This window comes from Ornithorhynchus anatinus, chromosome 2 (assembly GCF_004115215.2).
Source record: "Ornithorhynchus anatinus isolate Pmale09 chromosome 2, mOrnAna1.pri.v4, whole genome shotgun sequence".
NCBI lineage: Eukaryota > Metazoa > Chordata > Mammalia > Monotremata > Ornithorhynchidae > Ornithorhynchus > Ornithorhynchus anatinus.
Window position 1 is genome coordinate 4,222,615 of NC_041729.1, and position 19,620 is coordinate 4,242,234.

At 57.4% G+C, this 19,620-nt stretch overlaps 1 protein-coding gene across 1 annotated transcript in view; it reads right to left on the reverse strand.

The window, feature by feature from the left end:
* Positions 1 to 1,914: 1,914 nt before the first annotated feature.
* NOS1 (nitric oxide synthase 1) overlaps positions 1,915 to 19,620 on the reverse strand; it is a 109,875-nt gene continuing 92,169 nt past the window's right edge. Inside the window, 11 exon segments of the mRNA XM_029057606.2 lie at positions 1,915 to 2,426; positions 4,468 to 4,564; positions 4,567 to 4,582; positions 7,268 to 7,462; positions 8,582 to 8,730; positions 9,457 to 9,546; positions 9,549 to 9,577; positions 11,717 to 11,804; positions 12,888 to 13,033; positions 18,464 to 18,489; positions 18,644 to 18,851. Of these exon segments, the coding sequence (XP_028913439.1) occupies positions 2,411 to 2,426; positions 4,468 to 4,564; positions 4,567 to 4,582; positions 7,268 to 7,462; positions 8,582 to 8,730; positions 9,457 to 9,546; positions 9,549 to 9,577; positions 11,717 to 11,804; positions 12,888 to 13,033; positions 18,464 to 18,489; positions 18,644 to 18,851 (1,060 nt within the window). The 3' untranslated portion in view covers positions 1,915 to 2,410.

The window sequence follows — 19,620 nt, forward strand, 5'->3', positions numbered from 1 at the left end:
GACCCTCTTCGGGGCGTCGTGGCGAGCCGCACGTGGCTCACCACAAGAGGCCAGCGATCCCATCCACGGACCTCCTCTCCCGTCGGCCCGAACTCCGCGTAGGCCGGTCCGGGGAGGTCGGGGGTCGCTGGGCCCCGACGGGGCTCCCCTGCCCAAATATCCTCTTCGGCGCTCTCCCCGCCCCCCGAAACGCCATCGGATGGTTTGGACCGGGGGAACGGGGCCGTGGCCTGCTTTTGGGGGCGGGGGGGGGGCCCGGCCTTGAGCCCCCTAGTTCACCGTAGCTCGGCCCCTCTCCCGGGCTCCGAGAAAGACGGACAAGTTGGAAGAAACGCAGCAACCGGGAGACGACCGGCGAGCTTGCCGCAGCGGGAAGGAGTTGAGGCCTGATCGGGGTTAGGCGGAAGCGGGGGGGCCTGCGGAGCCAGGAAAAGGAGGAGGAGGAGGAAGAAGAAGGGGAGGAAGAAGAAGGGAGAGAGGAGAGGAGGAGGAGGAAAGCAAGGACGACGAGGAAGGGAAACGAGGATGGGGAGGACGAGGAGGGGAAGAGGGAGAGAGAGGATGAGGCGAGGGAGATGAGAAGGAAGAGGGGAAAGAGGAAGGGAGGGTTGAAGAGGAGAAGACTGGGTCGGGGGGAGGCAAGAGGAGGAGGAAGGGGTGAGGCGGCAGCCAGAGAATTCCCAGGAAGGGACGTCCCACTGGGCGCCGGCGGCGGTCGTTGGCAGGAGCCCTGCGGGCCCCCCTCCTGAGGCCCGGCATGCTTCCGTCTGCTGGGACCGAGGCGTGAGAAGCCAAAAGACCAAGAATGCACTTCCTGCAAAAAACCAGGCCGCTCGCCGGGGAGGGAAAGAAATCAGAATGCAACGACCGGAAGGGACGGGATAGGGAGGCGAAACCGAGGCTGCCCGGAGCGGGAGCGGACTTCTTAACCCGGCCAACTGCCAGCACGCCTTGGGGTGTCCCGGTTCCGGCGTCTGAGCCTCGATGGCCCACGGAGGCCGCCGTGGGCGGGGAAGGTGTCTCCTGAATCGTCCTCTCCCAAGGCTTAGAACGGTGCCCCCGCACCCAGTGAGCCGCCCGGCAGATACGCGGCTTGCCTCGAGGAGAGGCGAACGCCGACGGCCCCGCCCCCGGCCCAAACTCCCCCGGGCAGACCCCGAACCTCCGCCTCGTTCCAGCCGGCCGCCGAGCGCGAGGGAGGCGGCGGCCGCCGTCCGAACCGCCTCTCGGCTTCCCTTCCGGATTGGGAGGGCCCGGAACGCCAAGCGGACCGCCTGGTATCTGTTAAGCGCTCACTATGTGCCGAGCACCGTTCTAAGCGCTGGGGTGGAGACAGGGTCATCGGGATGTCCCACGGGAGGCTCGCAGTCAATCCCCATTTTACAGATGAGGTCACTGAGGCACGGTAATGGGCGGTCCTGGCTTCGCCAACGACCGCCTTGCAGCGTTGGGTGCCGCCTAGGGAGGGGGACAGGGACCCTTCCTCCCCGCGTTACGCCGGCCCGGAGAGGTGCGGCCGTTCTCCGGAGGCGGCCCAGCAGGTCGGCGGCGGGGAAGGCGGGGAGGCCGGGGACTCCAGGCTCCGGTCCGGCGCCCGCCCGTCCTCTCGGGTGGCTCGGAGGGTAGGAATGCGGAGCGGCCAACGAGGAAGAAGCCCCGGAGTGACGGTGGCGGGCGGGAGGGCCGTGCGGGAGGCGAGCGACCTCGTTCTCTCTCCTAGACCGTAAGCTCTCCGGGGGCAGGAGACCCGTCCACCAGCTCCGTTGCGTTGCTCTGCTGTCCTCTCCAAGCGCTCAGCCCACCGCTCTGCGCACAGTAAGCGCCCGATAATCCCCCCGGCGATTGACCCGATCGCGTCGAGTGACCGGGCCCTCCGGCACACCACCCCGACGCCGAGAAATCCACCGCGTCAGATGTCTCGAAGCCCGGAGGACAGCCATTTTTAACGGGGGAAACGCAGCGGGAGCAAAGGCGGGCCAAAGGGAACGAGAGACAGCGAGGGGCTACACCGGGAGGGGAGCCCCTTCTCCCCGACTCCACGGCGTCACGAAGGAGCCCCAAGAAACAGAAGGAACCCCGAGAAACAGACGGGAGAGGGGAGAGGCTCCGGGACCCCGGGCGGGGGACCTTGGCGGTGACCGAGGGAAGGGCGGAGAGGGAGTCGGCCCGGCCGGGGGAGGGAGGAGGGGCAGAAGCGTCTTCTGTCCGCGACGCCGAGGGGCGTGAAGCCGTCGCGCTCAGCGGGCCGGGGCGGGCGGCGGTTCCACGGGGCCCAACGGGAAGAGCCACGGGACGAGGTCGGAGACGTAGAAGGTCAAAATGAAGGAGGACGCGCTGGGCGTGGAGTCCGGCAGAAAAGATGCGGCAGAGTCCGTGCGTACAAAACCCGGCGAGGAGGCCTCTCTTCCGGTTACGATCTGAACACCCTGTGGGAGAGAGGGGCCGGACGGCGGACGAGGGTCAAGGGGGAGGCCGGGGAGGCCGGGAGCCCCTGCCCATCCTCTCGGGGGGGAGGCCCAAAGCCAAGGCCGTCCTTCGGGTCCTCCGAGGACAGGCAGGGGGGCCGGGCTGAGGGTGAGGAGCAGCGCGGCTCCGTGGAAAGAGCCCGGGCCTGGGGGTCGGAGGTCACGGGTTCGGATCCCGCCTCCGCCACGTGTCGGCCGTGTGGCTTTGGGCAAGTCGCTTCACGTCTCTGGGCCTCGGTCCCCTCAGCCGTCAAACGGGGCGGAAGACCGTGAGCCCCCCGTGGGACAACCTGGTGACCTGGTATCTCCCTCGGTGCTTAGAACGGTGCTTGGCACATAATAAACGCTTAACAAATGCCATTATTATTATTATTATTGTTATTCTGAGGGCGGTGACAGTTACTCATTAATAATAATAATGTTGGTATTAGGACAGGCTATCCTAATTAGGACAGGCTGTCTTAATTAAATAATAATTACAGCGTTTGTTAAGGGCTTCCTATGTGCCAGGCACTGTACCTAACTCTGGGTCTGAAAACAAATCCAAGGTCCTCCATTTCTCTGCTGTGTGCCTTGGGCGAGTCACTTCACTTCTCTGTGTAACTCATCTGCAAAATGGGGATGAAGACTGTGAGCCCCAAGTGGGACAGGGACTGGGGGCAACCCCATTACCTTGTACCTTCCCCAGCGCTCAGTACAGGGCCTGGCATAGAGTAAGCGCTTGACACATAATTACTCTAAAGCGCCGTCGAGTCGTTTCCGGTTCACGGCGACTCCGTGGATATACTTTCTCCAGAACGTCCCGCCTCGGCCGTGATCCGCGACCTTTGGATGCCGAATTGGACATTCCAAGCGCTTAGTACAGCGCTCTGCACCTAATAAGCGCTCAATGAATACTATTGAATGAACCTTTCTAAAGGTGCCTCCGTGCTCGTTGTTACGGTCTCTATCCCTCTAGCTGCCGGGTGCCTCTTCCGCGTTTTCCCTGGACTTTTCCTACCATCAGTGTCTTCTCCAGAGAATCGGTCGTCCTCATCACGGGTCCAAAATAGGCTCATCTAAGTCGAGTCATTTGGCCTTCCGAAGACCACATTGCCTTTATTGACTCCCAAATCCATTTTTTTGTTTTTTGGGAGGTCCAAGGCATTCTCGAAAGCCTACCGCAATTATTATTATTATTATTAGGATTGGACGCGGTCCCCGTCCCACGTGGGGCTCCCAGCCTCAAGCCCATTTTCCAGATGAGGGAGCCGAGTCCCAGAGAAGTGAAGTGACCTGCCCGAGGTCTCCCAGCAGAAGAGGGGCAGAGTCAGAATTAAAACCCGTGACTTTCTGACCCGCAGGCCCGGGCTCTACCCACGACGCTAAGCCCCGCGAATACCCGGCCGGGGAAGGAGCGTGCCGACCTGGAGGGGTGGGGGAGGCGTTGGACGCTGCCCGCCCACTGACCTTGGCAAAGGCGGGGTGAATCTGGAGTGGAGGATTGAGGGGGGCTGCCCCAGCTGGCTCAGATGGGGCATTAGCAGGGGCAACCGGTGGGTGGACGGTATTAACGATTCGGAGCGGGCAGCGAGTGCCAAGGCCTCTGATAACGGGGCCCTTGGCTCGATGGCCGCCCTCCGGAAGAAAAGTTCCCGGCTAACATCGGGAGCTCTTGGTGAGGGGAGGAGGCGGGGCGGACGTGCCCGGGCGTCCGGGCACCTACCGTGGCCCACGGGGGCCGGGGTCAAAGGGCACGGAGGACGTGTCCGGGCATCACTGCCTCTGGCCCACGGGGGCCGGGGTCAAAGGGCAAGGGAGACGTGCCCGGTGTGAGCGGGCACCTGCTCTGGCCCACGGGGGTCGGGGTCAAAGGACAAGGGAGACGTGCCCTGGTGACGGGCACCTGCTCTGGCCCCCGGGGGTCGGGGTCAAAGGGCACGGCGGACGTGTCCGGGCACCTCTGCTCTGGCCCACGGGGCTCGGGGTCAAAGGGCCCGGAGAAACGGAACGGGCGGCTTACTCGTCGAGGTCCTTTTTGATCTCCTCGTAGGCGATGGACTCGGACCTGAGGCGGTTGGTCACTTCGTAGGTCCGCAGGGTGATCCCGAATATGTCTCGTGGTAGCGGTTTGCATCCTGAGGGACAGAAACGTTGGTCCTGGAAGGCCCGAGGCGCGTGTCCGCCCCGGAGGCGGGCCTCTACGCCGTCGACTCGTCTCCGGCCCGCGAGCGAGCGCCTAGCCCGCGGGCTGGCGCCGGGGAGGGAACCCGTCTCCCAGTTCCGCTCCGTCCTCCTCTCCCGGATGCCGGGACCCGGCGCTCTGCACGCAGCGGGCGCTCGGTAAATACCGCGGATCCATCGGGCGGTCGATTGGAAGGCTCGAAGGCGGGATCGGGGCTACTCTGGTGCGCCTGGTGAGCCCGGGCCTGGGCGTCAGAGGACGCGGGTTTCTGATCCCGGCTCGGCCGCGCGTCGGCTGTGTGACCCTGGGCGAGTCGCTTCGCTTTCTCTGGGCCTCGGTCACCTCATCTGGAAAATGGGGATGAGGACCGCGAGCCCCACGTGGGACCACCTGATCACCTTGGATCTCCCCCCAGCGCTCAGAACGGTGCTCGGCACATAGCAAGCGCTTAACAGATACGTTATCATTATTGTTCTCTGGGCCCCGGTGACCTCATCTGTAAAATGGGGACGAAGCCCGTGAGCCCCACGTGGGACAACGTGCTTATCTTGCATCTCCCTCAGCGCTCAGAACGGTGCTCGGCACATAGTAGGCGCTTAACAAATTCTCTTCTTATTCTTATTCTTATTCTCTGGGCCTCAGTGACCTCATCTGCAAAATGGGGATGAAGCCTGGGAGCCCCACGTGGGACAAGCTGATGACCGTGCATCTCCCTCAGCGCTTAGAACAGTGCTAGGCACATATTAAGCGCCTAAAACCATTATTATTATTATTATTATTACCGTCTTAATGTCTGTCTCCCCCTCTAGACTAGAAGCTCATCGTGGGCAGGGAATGTGTCTGTTTATAGTTATACGGTACTCCCCCAAGGGCTTAGTCAGAGAAGCGGCTGGGCTCGGTGGAAAGTGCACGGGCTTGGGAGTCAGAGATCATGGGTTCGAATCCCGGCTCCGCCACTTGTCAACTGTGTGACTTTGGGCAAGTCACTTCACTTCTCGGTGCCTCAGTTACCTCATCTGTAAAATGGGGATTAAGACTGTGAGCCCCACGTGGGACATCCTGATTCCCCTGTGTCTCCCCCAGCGCTTAGAACGGTGCTCGGCACATAGTAAGCGCTTAACAAATACTAACATTATTATTAGAACGGTGCTCTGCACATAGTAAGCGCTTAACATATACCATTATTATTATTGTCCTCTGGGCTCCAGCGACCTCATCTGCAAAATGGGGATGAAGCCTGGGAGCCCACGTGGGACAACCTGAGGACCTTGCATCTCCCTCAGCACTTAGAACAGTGCTTGGCACATAGTAAGCGCTTAAACCATCATCATCATTATTTTATTATTATGACCGTCTTAATGCCTGTCTCCCCCTCTAGACTAGAAGCTCATCGTGGGCGGAGAATGTGTCTGTTTAGAGAAGCAGCGGGGCTCAGTGGAAAGGGCACGGGCTTGGGAGTCAGAGATCATGGGTTCGAATCCCGGCTCTGCCACTTGTCAGCTGTGGGACTGTGGGCGAGTCACTTCACTTCTCTGGGCCTCAGTGACCTCATCTGGAAAATGGGGATGAAGACTGGGAGCCTCCCGTGGGACGACCCGATGACCCCGTATCTCCCCCAGCGCTTAGAACGGTGCTCGGCACATAGTAAGGGCTTAACAAAGACCAACATTATTATTATCAGTCCAGGGCTCTGCACTCGGGAGGCGTTGGATAAACGCGACTGAACGCACGGCTGGACGAAATGGCTGGTCGTGGGCCGGGAACGTGACCGCTTCTCGTTGTATCGTCCTCTCCCAAGCGTTTATTCCAGTGCCCCGTTCCCCTCCCCACAGCACCGGTGAATATTTGCACATATTTATTATTCTATTTATTCTATTAACGATGGGTCTAGATCTTGATTCTATTTATCTCGATTCTATTTATCGCTATTGTTCTTGTCTGCCCGTCTCCCCCCCGATTAGACCGCAGGCCCGTCAAAGGGCAGGGACTGTCTCTATCGGTTACCGATTTGTCCATTCCAAGCGCTTAGTTCAGTGCTCTGCACAGAGTAAGCGCTCAATAAATACTATTGAATGAATGAATGAATGAATGAATGAATCTACAATTCTATTGATCTCTTTTGATGGTATCGACGCCGGTCTCCTGTAGAGAAGCAGCATGGCTCAGTGGAAAGAGCACGGGCTTTGGAGTCAGAGGTCATGGGTTCGAATCCCCGCTCTACCACCTATCAGCTGTGTGACCGTGGGCAAGTCACTTGACTTCTCTGGGCCTCGGTTCCCTCACCTGTAAAATGGGGATGAAGACTGTGAGCCTCACGTGGGACAACCCGATGACCCTGTATCTCCCCCGGCGCTTAGAACGGTGCTCGGCGCATAGTAAGCGCTTAACAGATACCAACATTATTATTAACATTATTATTTTCTGTCTGTCTCCCCCTTCTAGACCGTGAGCCCGTCGTTGGGTGGGGATGGCCTCTACCTGTTGCCGCATTGTACTTTCCCCGCGCTCAGGACAGTGCCCTGCACCCGGTCGGCGCTCAGTAAATACGGCCGAATGAACGAATGATCGGGAAGCGCTCGGGCGACGCGCCGGCCGGCTGATGGCCGGCGGGATTCCGGGGCCCCAGGCAGCCTCTCACCCTCAGTTTGCCGATGAAGCCGCCGGCCTCCTCGGCCGTGAGCTTCCCCTTGCGGGCGATGATGCGCTGGATGGCCTTGAGGACGTCCGCCGCCATGGTGACGTCCCCGCACACGTACACGTGGCCGTCCTGCTTCTGCAGCGTGTTGTACACGGTCTCCGCCAGCTGTTCCTGAAGCACATCCTGCACGTATTTCTGGAGGCGGGGGGACACGGAAATCGAGGCACATGAGGAGGAGGAGGGATAACGATCGTCATAATAATGATGGTATTTGTTAAGCGCCTACTATGTGCCGAGCACCGTACTAAGAGCTGGGGGGGGGGGCACAAGCTAATCAGGTTGTCCCACTTGGGGCTCCCAGTCTTCATCCCCATTTTCCAGATGAGGTCACTGAGGCCCAGAAAATAATAATTATGGTATCTGTTAAGCACTTACAAATCTGTGAGTATTAACTGTGAGCCTCACGTGGGACAATCTGATGACCCCGTATCTCCCCCAGCGCTTAGAACAGTGCTCCGCACATAGTAATAATAATGTTGGTATTTGTTAAGCGCTTACTATGTGCCGAGCACTGTTCTAAGCGCTGGGGTAGATACAGGGTCATCAGGTTGTCTCACGTGAGGCTCACAGTTAATCCCCATTTTACAGATGAGGGAACTGAGGCCCAGAGAAGTGAAGTGACTCGCCCACCGTCACACAGCCGACAAGTGGCAGAGCTGGGATTTGAACCCATGGCCTCTGACTCCCAAGCCCAGGCTCTTTCCACTAAGTCACGCTGCTAACAAATACCAACATTATAGTAAGCAGCGTGGCGCTGTGGAAAGAGCACGGGCTTTGGAGTCGGGGCTCATGAGTTCGGATCCCAGCTCGGCCACGTGTCGGCTGTGTGACGGTGGGCGAGTCACTTCACTTCTCTGTGCCTCAGTTCCCTCATCTGTAAAATGGGGATTGAGACTGTGAGCCCCACGTGGGACGACCCGATTCCCCTGGGTTTACCCCAGCGCTTAGAACAGTGCTCTGCACATAGTAAGCGCTTAACAAATACCAACATTATTATTATTATTATTATTGTTAAGCGCTCAATAAATCCATTTGAATGAATGAACAAATGCCATCACTATTATTATTACAAACCCTTGAGAGAGGACAGTGGAACAACAGAACAGACACATTCCCTGCCCCCAAGGAGCTGACAGTCTAGGGGGGAGACGGACATGAATAGGAATAAATAAATGACGGATAGGGCCGGGAGCCGTGTGGGGATGAATCGAGCGTCGATTTGGGGTTCGGCGAGCTAAGGGGGTCCGGGGTTACCTTCGGTTTGTCCGGCTCCCGGGAGTAAGCAGTGTACAGCTCTCTGAAGACGCCTTTCTTTTTGGCCTGCTTGGTCTCCTCCTTGTAAATGTGGTCAATCTCGGCCTGGCGGCATCCGAACACCAGCACCATGGGGCCTGAGGCGATTCCTTGCAGAAATAATGATAATGACGATGACGGTATTTGTTAAGCCCCGTGTCAAGCGCTCTCCTAAGTGCTGGGGTAGCGACAAACCCCCTCAGGTCGCGGACCCAGTCTCTAGAAGGGGCGTGGATAGAACACGGGCCTGGGAGTTCAGAAGGACCTGGGTTCTAATCCGGGCTCCGCCACTCTGCCGTGTGAACCTGGGCGAGTCGCTTTCACTTCTCTTGGGCCTCAGTGACTCATCTGGAAAATGGGGACGAAGACGGGGAGCCCTTCGTGGGACAGCCTGATTACCCTGCATCTCCCCCAGCAGTTAGAACGATAATTATTAAGTGCTCATCACCAGTTGATTGATGGACTGACTGATTGATCGACTGAGGTGGGAGGCCCAGGACGATTCCTCTCCCCGCCTTCAAAGCCTTCCTGACGGCCCACTCCTCCGGGAGGCCTTCCCAGACTAAGCCCCGCTCTTCCTCATCTCCCGCTCCCTTCCGCGTCGCCCGGACTCGCTCCTTCTCTTCATCCCCCTCCGAGCCCCGCACCCCTTACGTCCCTATCTGTCATTTTATTCATCTGCATTGCCATCCATCTCCCCCCAGCCCTTCTAGACTGTGAGCTCACCGTGGGCCGGGATTCTCAGTGTTTATCGTTGCACTGTAGTCTCCCAGGCGCTCAGTCCAGTGCTCCGCCCCAGTAGCGCTCAGTAAATACGAACCGAACGGACGGCTCACCTCTGTGCTGGATGTCAAAGAGCCGCTGCTGCCAGAAGCTTCGGAAGGGAGCGATCCCGGTACCCGGGCCCACCAGGATGCAGGGCACCTGGGGTTCTGCGGCAGGTGGAAGTTGGGCGCCCTGGGCAGGGGGTTGGGGGGAAAGTCAGGTGAGCAGGGCCCCGGCGAGGGGCTTCTGGGAGCTGCGACTCGGGGCCCTCCGCCTCCGGAAAGCCTTCCCGGATTGAGCCCCGCCCCACAGACACGACCTAGGGCCCCTGTTGTCCCTCCCCATCTAGACCGTAAACTCACTGTGGGTGGGGAATGTCTGTTTACTGCTCTATTGTCCTCTTCCAAGTGCTCAGTACAGTGCTCTGCACACAGTAAGTGCTCAATAAAAAGGAAGGGAAGGGAAGGGAGGGGAGGGGAGGGAAGGGAAGGGAGGGGAGGGGAGGAAGGGAAGGGAAGGAAACTCCCCCAGTGTCCCCATTTTTTCCCCACTTGAGCAGATGTTTATAGCGCTTGTAGTTGGGATCCATTTTCCCCTTATTAGGATAGGGAGCGTCTCGAGAGTAGCCAGGCTTCTGCTGTCCCCTGAACCCCAAGCCTCTAGACTGTAAGCGTCACTGTGGGTGGGGAATGTCTCCCTTTATTGTTCTATTGTCCCTCTCCCAAGCGCTCAGTACAGTGCTCTGCGCACAGTAAGCGCTCAATAAATTATGATGGAAGGAAGGAAGAAAGGAAGGACGGGAAGGAGGAAGGAGGGAGAGAGGGAGAGAGGGAGAGAGGGAGAGAGGGAGAGAAGAGAGAGACGAGAGAGAGAGAGAGAGAGGGAGAGAGGGAGGGAGGGATGGAGGGAGGAGGGAGGGAGGGAGGGAGGGAAGGAAGGAAGGAAGGAAGGAAGGAAGGAAGGAAGGAAGGAAGGAAGGAAGAAGGAAGGAAGGAAGGAAGGAAGAAGGGAAGGAAGGAAGGGAAGGAAGGAAGGACTCCCCCAGTGTCCCCATTTTTTTTCCCCCACTTGTGAGCAGATGTTTATAGCCTTGTGATTGGATCCATTTTCCCCCTTATTAGGATAGGAAAGCGTCTCGAGAGTAGCAGGCTTCTGCTGTCCCCTGAACCCAAAGCCTCTAGACTGTAAGCTCACTGTGGGTGGGAATGTCTCCCCTTTATTGTTCTATTGTCCTCTCCCAAGCGCTCAGTACACTGCTCTGCACACAGTAAGCGCTCAATAAATACGATCGAGTGAATGAATGAAGGAAGGAAGAATGACTCCCCAGTGTCCCCTTTTTTTTTCCCCACTTGAGCGGATGTTTATAGCGCTTGTAATTGGGATCCATTTTCCCGCTTATTAGGAAAGGAAGCGTCTCGAGAGTAGCCAGGCCTCTGCTGTCCCCTGACCCAAGCCTCTAGACTGTATGCTCGTCGTGGGTGGGGACATGTGTCTCTTTATTGTTCTATTGGACCTCTCCCAAGCGCTTTAGTACAGTGCTTCGCACACAGTTAGACTATAAACTCCACGTGGGAGGGGATTGTGTTTACCAACCCTGTTCAGTTAGACTCTCCCAAGCGCTTAGTAAAGTGCTCTGCACACAGTCGACTGTAAATCCCCTATGGTCAGGGAATGTGGCTACCAGCTTCATTCTACTGGACTCTCCTAAGTGCTTAGTACAGTGCTCTACACACAATAGACTGTAAACTTCCTAGGGGCAAGGAATGTGCCCACCAACCTCATTCGACTGGACTCTGCTCCCAAGTGCTTAGTTCAGTGCTCTGCACACAGTAGACTCTAAACTCCATGTGGGCGGGGAATGTGTCTACAAACCCTGTTCAATTCGACTCTCCCAAGCGCTTAGTACAGTGCTCTGCGCATAATAGACTGTAAATTCCCTATGGGCAGGGAATGTGCCTAGCAACTTCATGCTACTGCACTCTCTCAAGTGCTTAGTACAGTGCTCTGCGCATAATAGACTGTAAATTCCCTTGGGCAGGGAATGTGCCTGCCAAACTTCATTCTACTGCACTCTCTCAAGTGCCTTAGTACAGTGCTCTGCGCATAATAGACTGTAAATTCCCTATGGGCAGGGAATGTGTTCTACCAACTTCGTTCTACTGGACTGCCCCCAACTCCTTCGTACAGCGCTCCGCACACAGTAGACTGTTAGCTCCTCGTGGGCAGGGAATGCGTCTCTGGACCCTCCCAAGCGCTTAGTACAGCATCCGCACGCAGCAAGCGCTCAATAAATACCTTGGTTGATGGACCGAGTGACGGCTTGCCACTTACCCCCTGACGAAACAGGGCACGACTTCGTTGGCCGAGATTTGGTTGAGCCAAGAGGAGCAGACGCCATGATGGATGGGGCCATTCCCATCTGCCAAAGGAAAGCAACAGGAGGGTGGTCCAGTGGGCCACTTGGTTTTTTTTTGCTTTTATGGTATTGGTTAAGGGCTTACTATGTGCCAGACACTGTACTAAGCGCTGGGGAGGATACAGGCAAATCAGGTTGGACACAGTCCCCGTCCAATACGGGGCTCACAGTCTCCATCCCCATTTTACAGACGAGGAAACTGAGGCACAGAGAAGCGAAGTGACTTGCTCCGGGTCACACAGCAGAGCGACTTGCCGAAGATCACATAGCAGCAGAGAAACGGAGGAGCCGGGATTGGAACCCAGGTCCTTCTGACTCCTAAGCCCGGGCTCCGTTCGCCGGAAGTAGCACGGCGTAGTGGAAAGAGCCCGGGCCCGGGAGTCAGAAGGTAATGAGTTCCAATCCCGGCCCCGCCACTTGTCTGCTGTGTGACCTTGGGCAGGTCACTTCACTTCTCTGGGCTTAAGCTCCCTCATCTGTAAAATGGGGATCAAGACTGTGAGACCCCTCTGGGACAGGGACCGATGTCCAACCCTATTTTCTTGTATCCACCCCAGCGCTTCGCTAGATTGTGAACCCCACACGGGACAGGGACTGGCTCCAACCCGATTAGCTTGTAATAATAATAATGTCGCTATTTGTTAAGCGCTTCCTATGTGCAGAGCACTGTTCTAAGCGCTGGGGTGGATACAGGTCATCAGGTTGTCCCACGTGAGGCTTAAGGTTAATCCCCATTTTGCAGATGAGGTAAGTGAGGCCCAGAGAAGTGAAGTGACTTGCCCACAGTCACCCAGCTGACAAGTGACAGAGCCGGGATTCGAACCTATGACCTCTGACTCCCAAACCCGGGCTCTTTCCACTGAGCCACGCCCTGGTGCTTAGTACAGGGTTCTGGCAGCCTTACTAAGACGTCTAACAATACCCGATCACTATTTATGTTATTACAAGCCCTGAAGCCTAGTAACGAGCTTTAACGAAATATCATTACTAACTTACTACTACTACTAATAATAATAATGGATAATAATGGTCTCCATTTTCCCCTTTCCTTGGAATCCCCAGGTTCAGAAGCTCTTCCCACCCAACATCTTGGAGACAGAATCCCGGACACGAGCGTCCGGTGGGCGGCGGCCCGGTCTCCAGGCAAGCGGGGAACGGGATCGAGGTCCGGCGAGGAGCAGGGAAGCGAGCGATGTCCGGGTCCGTGGGGCTCCACGTCCCGGGGCTTGCGGCTTTAACGGACAGGGCCGGCCCGGAGTCAACAGGCCCTGGGTTCTAATCCCACGTCCAACCGCACGTCTGCTGTGTGACCCTGGGCGAGTCACTTCCCTTCTCCGGGCTTCAGTGCCCCCATCCTCTCCCTTCTGCGTCGCCCTGACTTGCTCCCTTGCTCTCCCCGGCCGCTCCACGGCATTGCTGTATATATCTGAATTTTATTTATTTATTTTAAATGTCGGTTTTACATTGTAGGCGATGTCTGTCTCCCCCAACGCCCCAGACTGTGAGCTCGTAGTGGGCAGGATCGTCTCTCTTCATTGCTGTTATCATACGATTCCCTAGCGCTTAGTACAGCGCTTGCACACAGTAAGCGCTCAATAAATACGACCGACGATGAACGAATGAATGAAGAGTGAGAGCCCCATGTGGCCAGGGACTGGGTCCAACCGGATTGACTCGTATCTACTCCAGTGCTTAGAACGTGCTTGGCACATAGTACGTGCTTAACAAGTATAAATTAATAATAATAAAATGGTTTCAGCTGCCCAGCTCTAGCAGCGTGCGAAGCCGGCAAGAGTCCGGGCTTGGAGGTCAAGGTCGTGGGTTCTAACCCCGACTCCGCCACTTGTCTGCTGTGTGACTTTGGGCAAGTCTCTGTGCCTCAGTTACCTCATCTGGAAAATGGGGATGGAAGACTTTGAGCCCCACCTGGGCCAACCTGATGACCCCGTATCCACTCCAGCCGCCTTAGAACAGTGCTTGGCACACAGCGACGCGCTTAACAAACACCACAATCATTATTATTATTCTCTGGGCCTCAGTTCCCTCATCTGTAAATGGGATGAAGACTGTGAGCCCCACGTGGGACAACCTGATCACTCTGGGTCCTCCCAGCGCTTAGAACAGCGCTTTGCCATAGTAAGCGCTTAACAAATGCCATCATTATTATTATTCCCCAGCTTCGCCACTTATTCATTCATTCATTCCAATCGTAGCTATTGAGCGCTTACTGGGTGCAGAGCACCGGACTAAGCGCTTGGAAAGTACAGTGCAGAGCTCCGTACTAAACACTTGGAAAGTACCAATCGGCAACAGATAAGGACAATCCCTACCCAAACGACAGGCTCAAAGTCTACAAGAGGAGACAGACAACAAAACGAAACAAGTAGACAGGCATCGACAGCATCAAAATAGATAAATAGAATTACGGATAGATACGCATCATTAATAAAATAAATAGAATAATAAATCCGTACATATATACGCAAGGGCCGTGGGGATGGGGGGCAGAGCAGAGGGAGGGCGAAGGGCCGACGGAGAGGAGGAGCTGAGGAGAAGGGGGGCTCGGTCCGGGAAGGCCTCCTGGAGGAGGTGAGCTCCTCAGTAGGGCTTCGAAGCGGGGGAAGAGAGCGAGTTTGGCAGATGTGAGGAGGGAGGGCGTTCAGGTCAGCGGGAGGACGTGGCCGAGCGTCGACGGCTTGTCCGTCTACTGTAGGCAAGCAGACACGCTTGTCTGCTGTGTGACCTTGGGCAAGCCATTTCACATCTCTGTGCCTCAGTTCCCTCATCTGTAAATAGGGATTAAGACTGTGACCCCCACGTGGGATGACCCTTCCCTCCGATCTCCCTTCCTCCTCTCTCGCCCCGCTCCGGTCTATCCTTCACTCCGCTGCCGGCTCATCTTCCCGCAGAGACGATCGGGCTGTCACTCCCCTTCTTAAACACCTCCGGTGGTTGCCCGTCGATCTCCGCTCCAAACGAAAACTCCTCACTCAGGCTTCGAGGCTCTCCGTCACCTCGCCCCTTCCTACCTCTCCTCCCTTCTCTCTTCTCCCGCCCACCCGCACGCCCCGCTCCTCCGCCGCCCGCCTCTCGCCGTCCCCCCGGTCTCGCCCGTCCCGCCGTCGACCCCGGGCCGCGTCCTCCCGCGGTCCCGCGGACGGACCCTCCCTCCTCGCCTCCGCCGGACCGATTCCCTTCCCCTCTTCGAAAACCCCTACTTAAGACTCACCTCCTCCGAGAGGCCTTCCCACACTGAGCTCCTCTTCTCCCTCTACTCCCTCTACCGCCCCCCTTCGTCTCTCGCCAGCTTAACCCTCCTTCTCCCCCCATCTCCCTCCGCTCCCCCCCCATCCCATCCCCTCGGCCACCGTACCCCGTCCGCTCGACCGTCTATATCTTCGTCACCCTATTCATTTGTTCAACGAGATGTACATCGCCTCGATTCTGTTTAGTCGCCGTCGTCCTTTACGAGACGTCCTTCCCTCGACTCTATCTCTCGCCACCGTTCTCGTCCGTCCGTCCCCCCGCTCGGACCGCGAGCCCGTCGGAGGGCGGGGACCCGGCTCTGTCCGTTGCCGATCTGTCCGTTCCGAGCCCTTAGTACGGTGCTGTGCGCGTAGTGAGCGCTCGATGAATACTATTGAATGAACGAATGAAATTGACCTGATTGCCTCGTGCCTACCCCAGGGCTTAGAAAAGTGCTCGGCACCCAGTAAGCACTTAACAAATATCATTTATTATTTTATTCCCGGGCTCGCCGGGGCCAGGGGTTGGGAGGTGGCCCGAGAAAAGCTGGTGGGTCGGAGGACCCCTCAGACCCCGTCCCCGTCGTGGAGTTGAATAATCTCTGGCCAACGAGCGAGCCCAACGGTTCGGGTAGGGATTGTCTCAGTCCATTTCCAAGCGCTTAGTACAGTTGCTTCTGCACACAGTAAGCGCTCAATAAATACCAATGATGACGAATGAGGCCAGAGTGGCTTATTGGTGGCAGAAACGTTTCCCTTCAGGGGCCGAGGGGACGGCAGCTCAGGGTTCTGCGGGGCCGTGAGCCCCGCAGACCGCTGGGAGGCCGGGGGGAGAGCAAGAGGTGAACCCACCCGACTCTCTGAGGGACCGCCGAGCCGGTCCAAGCCCCAAGGGCGACTGGAAGCCAGGGAAGAAGAGGCAGTGAACCCACCCCGCTCTCTGAGGGGCCGAGAGCCGGGTCCACCCCTCGGGCCGCCGGAGGCCCACGGGCGAGGAAGAAGTGAACCCTCGGGCCGACAGGAAGTTCGGGGGGGAAAGAGGCAGTGAACCCACCCGGCTCTCCGACGGGCCCCCTCAGACCGCCCGAGGCCCAAGGGACGAGGAAGCCGTGAGCCCACCCTGCTCTCTGAGGGGCGGGGCTTAGGATCTCAAGCTGACGACCACGAAACACCTGTGGGAGGACCGGTGGGAAGGACGAGCCTGGAGGGGGCAAACCCCAGCCCCAGCCTCAGTCTTACCCCCTAATCAGGTCCGCTCCGGTCTCAGCCCCCGGCTCCGCAGCTCCGACACAGTCATCTACGGCAAGTTTTGGAAACGGGGGCTTCTGCCCTGCCCCTCTTAGAACGGGATCACCTCCCGACTGTGGGGGTGATTCTCAACCGCCCCCGCCCGACTCTTGGTGACGGAATCACGGAACGGGGCTTCCGGACGTTCTCCCCGGACACGGACCAGAAGCGGTGCGGTCCCGAGGGCTAGGACGCAGGACGGGGATCGGGGAGGACGGGTTCGTCTCGTGTGTGCCCTTGGGACCTGGGGGGCGATCACTTCACTTCTCTGGCCTCAGTTCCCTCATCTGGGAAATGGGGATTCGCTACCTGCTGGCCCTCCTACTTCGACTGTGAGCCCCACGGGGGAATCTGTTGTCTTGCATCTACTTCTACAGGGCTCCCCCACACAGTAGTGCCCCAACAAATATCATAATAATAATAATGGCTAAGAACCAACAACAAAGAACGGTTTGGCTCAAAGTTAACCAGAACGGTTCGGCTCAGAGCCTAACTAGAACTGTTCTAGCCCAGAAGCTGACCGGAAAACCTGTGGTCCCAGTTTTTTTTTAATTTTTGTTTTCGAAACCGTTATTCCATTCAGTCATAATTTATTGAGCGTTTACGGGTGGCATAAGCCCATACTAACCGCTTGGGAGAGTACTAGGGGAAGCGGCCGTGGCTAGGGAAGCAGTATGGCTCAGTGGAAAGAGACTGGGCTTCGGAGTCAGAGGTCATGGGTTCGACTACCGGTTCTGCCACTCGTCTGCGGCGCGACCCTGGGGAGGTCCACTAACTTCTCTGTGCCTCATTACCTCATCCGTAAAATGGGGATGAACTGTGAGCCTCACGTGGGACGACCTGATTACCCTGTATCTCCCCCAGCGATCAGAACAGTGCTCTGCACATAGTAAGCGCTTAACAAATACCAACATGATTACTATGCAACATCAAACAGACCCAATCCTGTCCCCAAGGAGCTCTTTGTTAAGTGCTTACTATGTATCAACGGTATTCTGAGCACTGGTGCAGAGAGAACCAGCATGGCTCAGTGGAAAGAGCCCGGGCTTGCGAGGTCAGAGGTCATGGTTCGAATCCCGGGCTCGGCCACTTGTCAGCTGTGTGACTCGGGCGAGTCACTTAACTTCTCGGTGCCTCAGTTCCTCATCTGTAAAACGGGGATTAACTGGGAGCCTCACGTGGGACGACCTGATTACCCTGTATCTCCCCCAGCGCTTAGAACAGTGCTCGGCACATAGTAAGCGCTTAACAGATACCAATATTATTATTATTATTATTAAAATGGGGATTAAGACTGTGAGCCCCACGAGGGACAACCCGATTCCCCTGTGTCTCCCCCAGCGCTAAGAACAGTGCTCGGCACATAGTAAGCGCTTAACGGATACCAACGTATTATTATAGAAGTCAATCAGTGTTGGCCACAGTTCTGAAGCACAGGGAGCTACGTGACTTGCCCAAGGTCACGCAGCAAGCGATTGGCCCAGAGCCGGAATTAAGAAGCCGGGTCCTCCGACTCCCAGGCCCGGGCTCTCTTCATCGGGTCGCCCCGCTTTTCCAGTTCGCCGGAACGGCTCAGCCCAGAGTTAGCCAGAGCAGTGCAGCTCAGCGTTCACCCAGAACGGTTCCAGAGTTAACCGGTGATGGTTTAGCGGAGAGTGACCCGGCCCTGTTGGACCCGGAGTTGACCGGAACAGCTCAGCTCAGAGTGGGCCGCAACGCCTCGGCTCAAAGTCAACCCGAGCGGTGACCCGACGGTTAAGGCAGAGTTCACCAGAATGGTGATTATTATTACCATTATTATGGTATTTGCTAAGCGCTTACTCCGTGCCCAGCTCCGTTCTAAGCGCTGGGGTAGGTCCAAGGTCATCGGGTCGTCCCCCGTGGGGCTCACGGGCTTCATCCCCATTTTGCAGATGAGGGGACTGAGGCACAGAGAAGCGAAGCGACGTCCCCAAGGTCGCACGGCGGACGGGTGGCGCAGCCGGGATTAGAACCAGGTCCGTCTGACTCCCAAGCCGGGCTCTATCCATTAAGCCTCCACGGAGGGTTAACCCGTAACGGCTCGGCCCACGGCCGCCCCGGGACGGGTTTGACCCAGAGTTCACCGGAAGGGCTCAGCTCGGAGTTCACCGGAAGACTTCGGCTCCAAAGCGAACCTGAAACGGTCCGGCCCAGAGTTCGCCGGAGCGGTTGGGGTCAGCGGGGACGTTTCGGGTCAGGGTTCACCCGACCGGTCCGGCTCGAAGCGGTTCGGCCCCGAGTTAGCCGACCGCCCGGCCCCCGAGGCGGCCGTCGGGGGGCCGCCCTTACCTTGGGGCGGTAGAGAGGACGGCGGACGGTGAGATGGACCTCGTCGGGGTACATGTCCGGCGAGGAGCTGATGGAATAGTAGCGAGGCTGCAGCAGGGACAGCTGGTCAGCAGCAGGGACGAGGGCATCTCGACCGACGGGGAACTCATTGAGCACCTCCACGATGGTTGGGGTTCTTGCCCACTTCCACTCTTCGTATCTTGGAGGCCTGCACCGCGAGAGGAAGGGACCGAGCCGGGGGACCGGGGGTGAGGCCTGCGCCCAAACTCCCTTCTCCGGGCCTCGGTCCCTCCCTCTGTAAAATGGGCGTTCCATACCGACTCTCCCTCCCCCTCAGACGCGAACCCCGTGCGGGCAGGGACGTTGCCTGATCGATTACTTTGTATCTCCCACCGGCTAGTAATAATAAAGATAATGGTACTCGTTAAGCACTTACTATGTGCAAGCGCTGTTCTAAGCGCTGGGGTAGATTACAAGCTAATCAGATTAGAAACAGCGTGGCTCAGTGGAAAGACGATGGATTTGGGAGTCAGAGGTTTGGAGGTTCTAATCCCGGCTCTGCATTATCAGCTGGGCGACTCTGGGCAAGTCCCTTAACTTCTCTACGCCTCAGTTATCTCATCTGTAAAAGGGGGATTACGACCGTTCACCCCCGTGGTTCAACAAAATAATAATAGTAACGCTGGCATTTGTTAAGCGCTTACTATGTGCCGAGCACTGTTCTAAGCGCTGGGGAGATACGGGGTCATCAGGTCGTCCCACGTGGGGCTCCCGGTCTTCATCCCCATTTTCCAGATGAGGTCACTGAGGCACCGAGAAGTGAAGTGACTTGCCCCAAGTCACACAGCTGACGGGTGGCGGGGCCGGGATTAGAGTCCACGACCTCTGACTCCTAAGACCGTACTCTTTCCCCTGAGCCACGCCGCTTCTACCCCAGCGCTTAGAACAGTGCTAGGCACCTAGTAGGTGCTTAACAA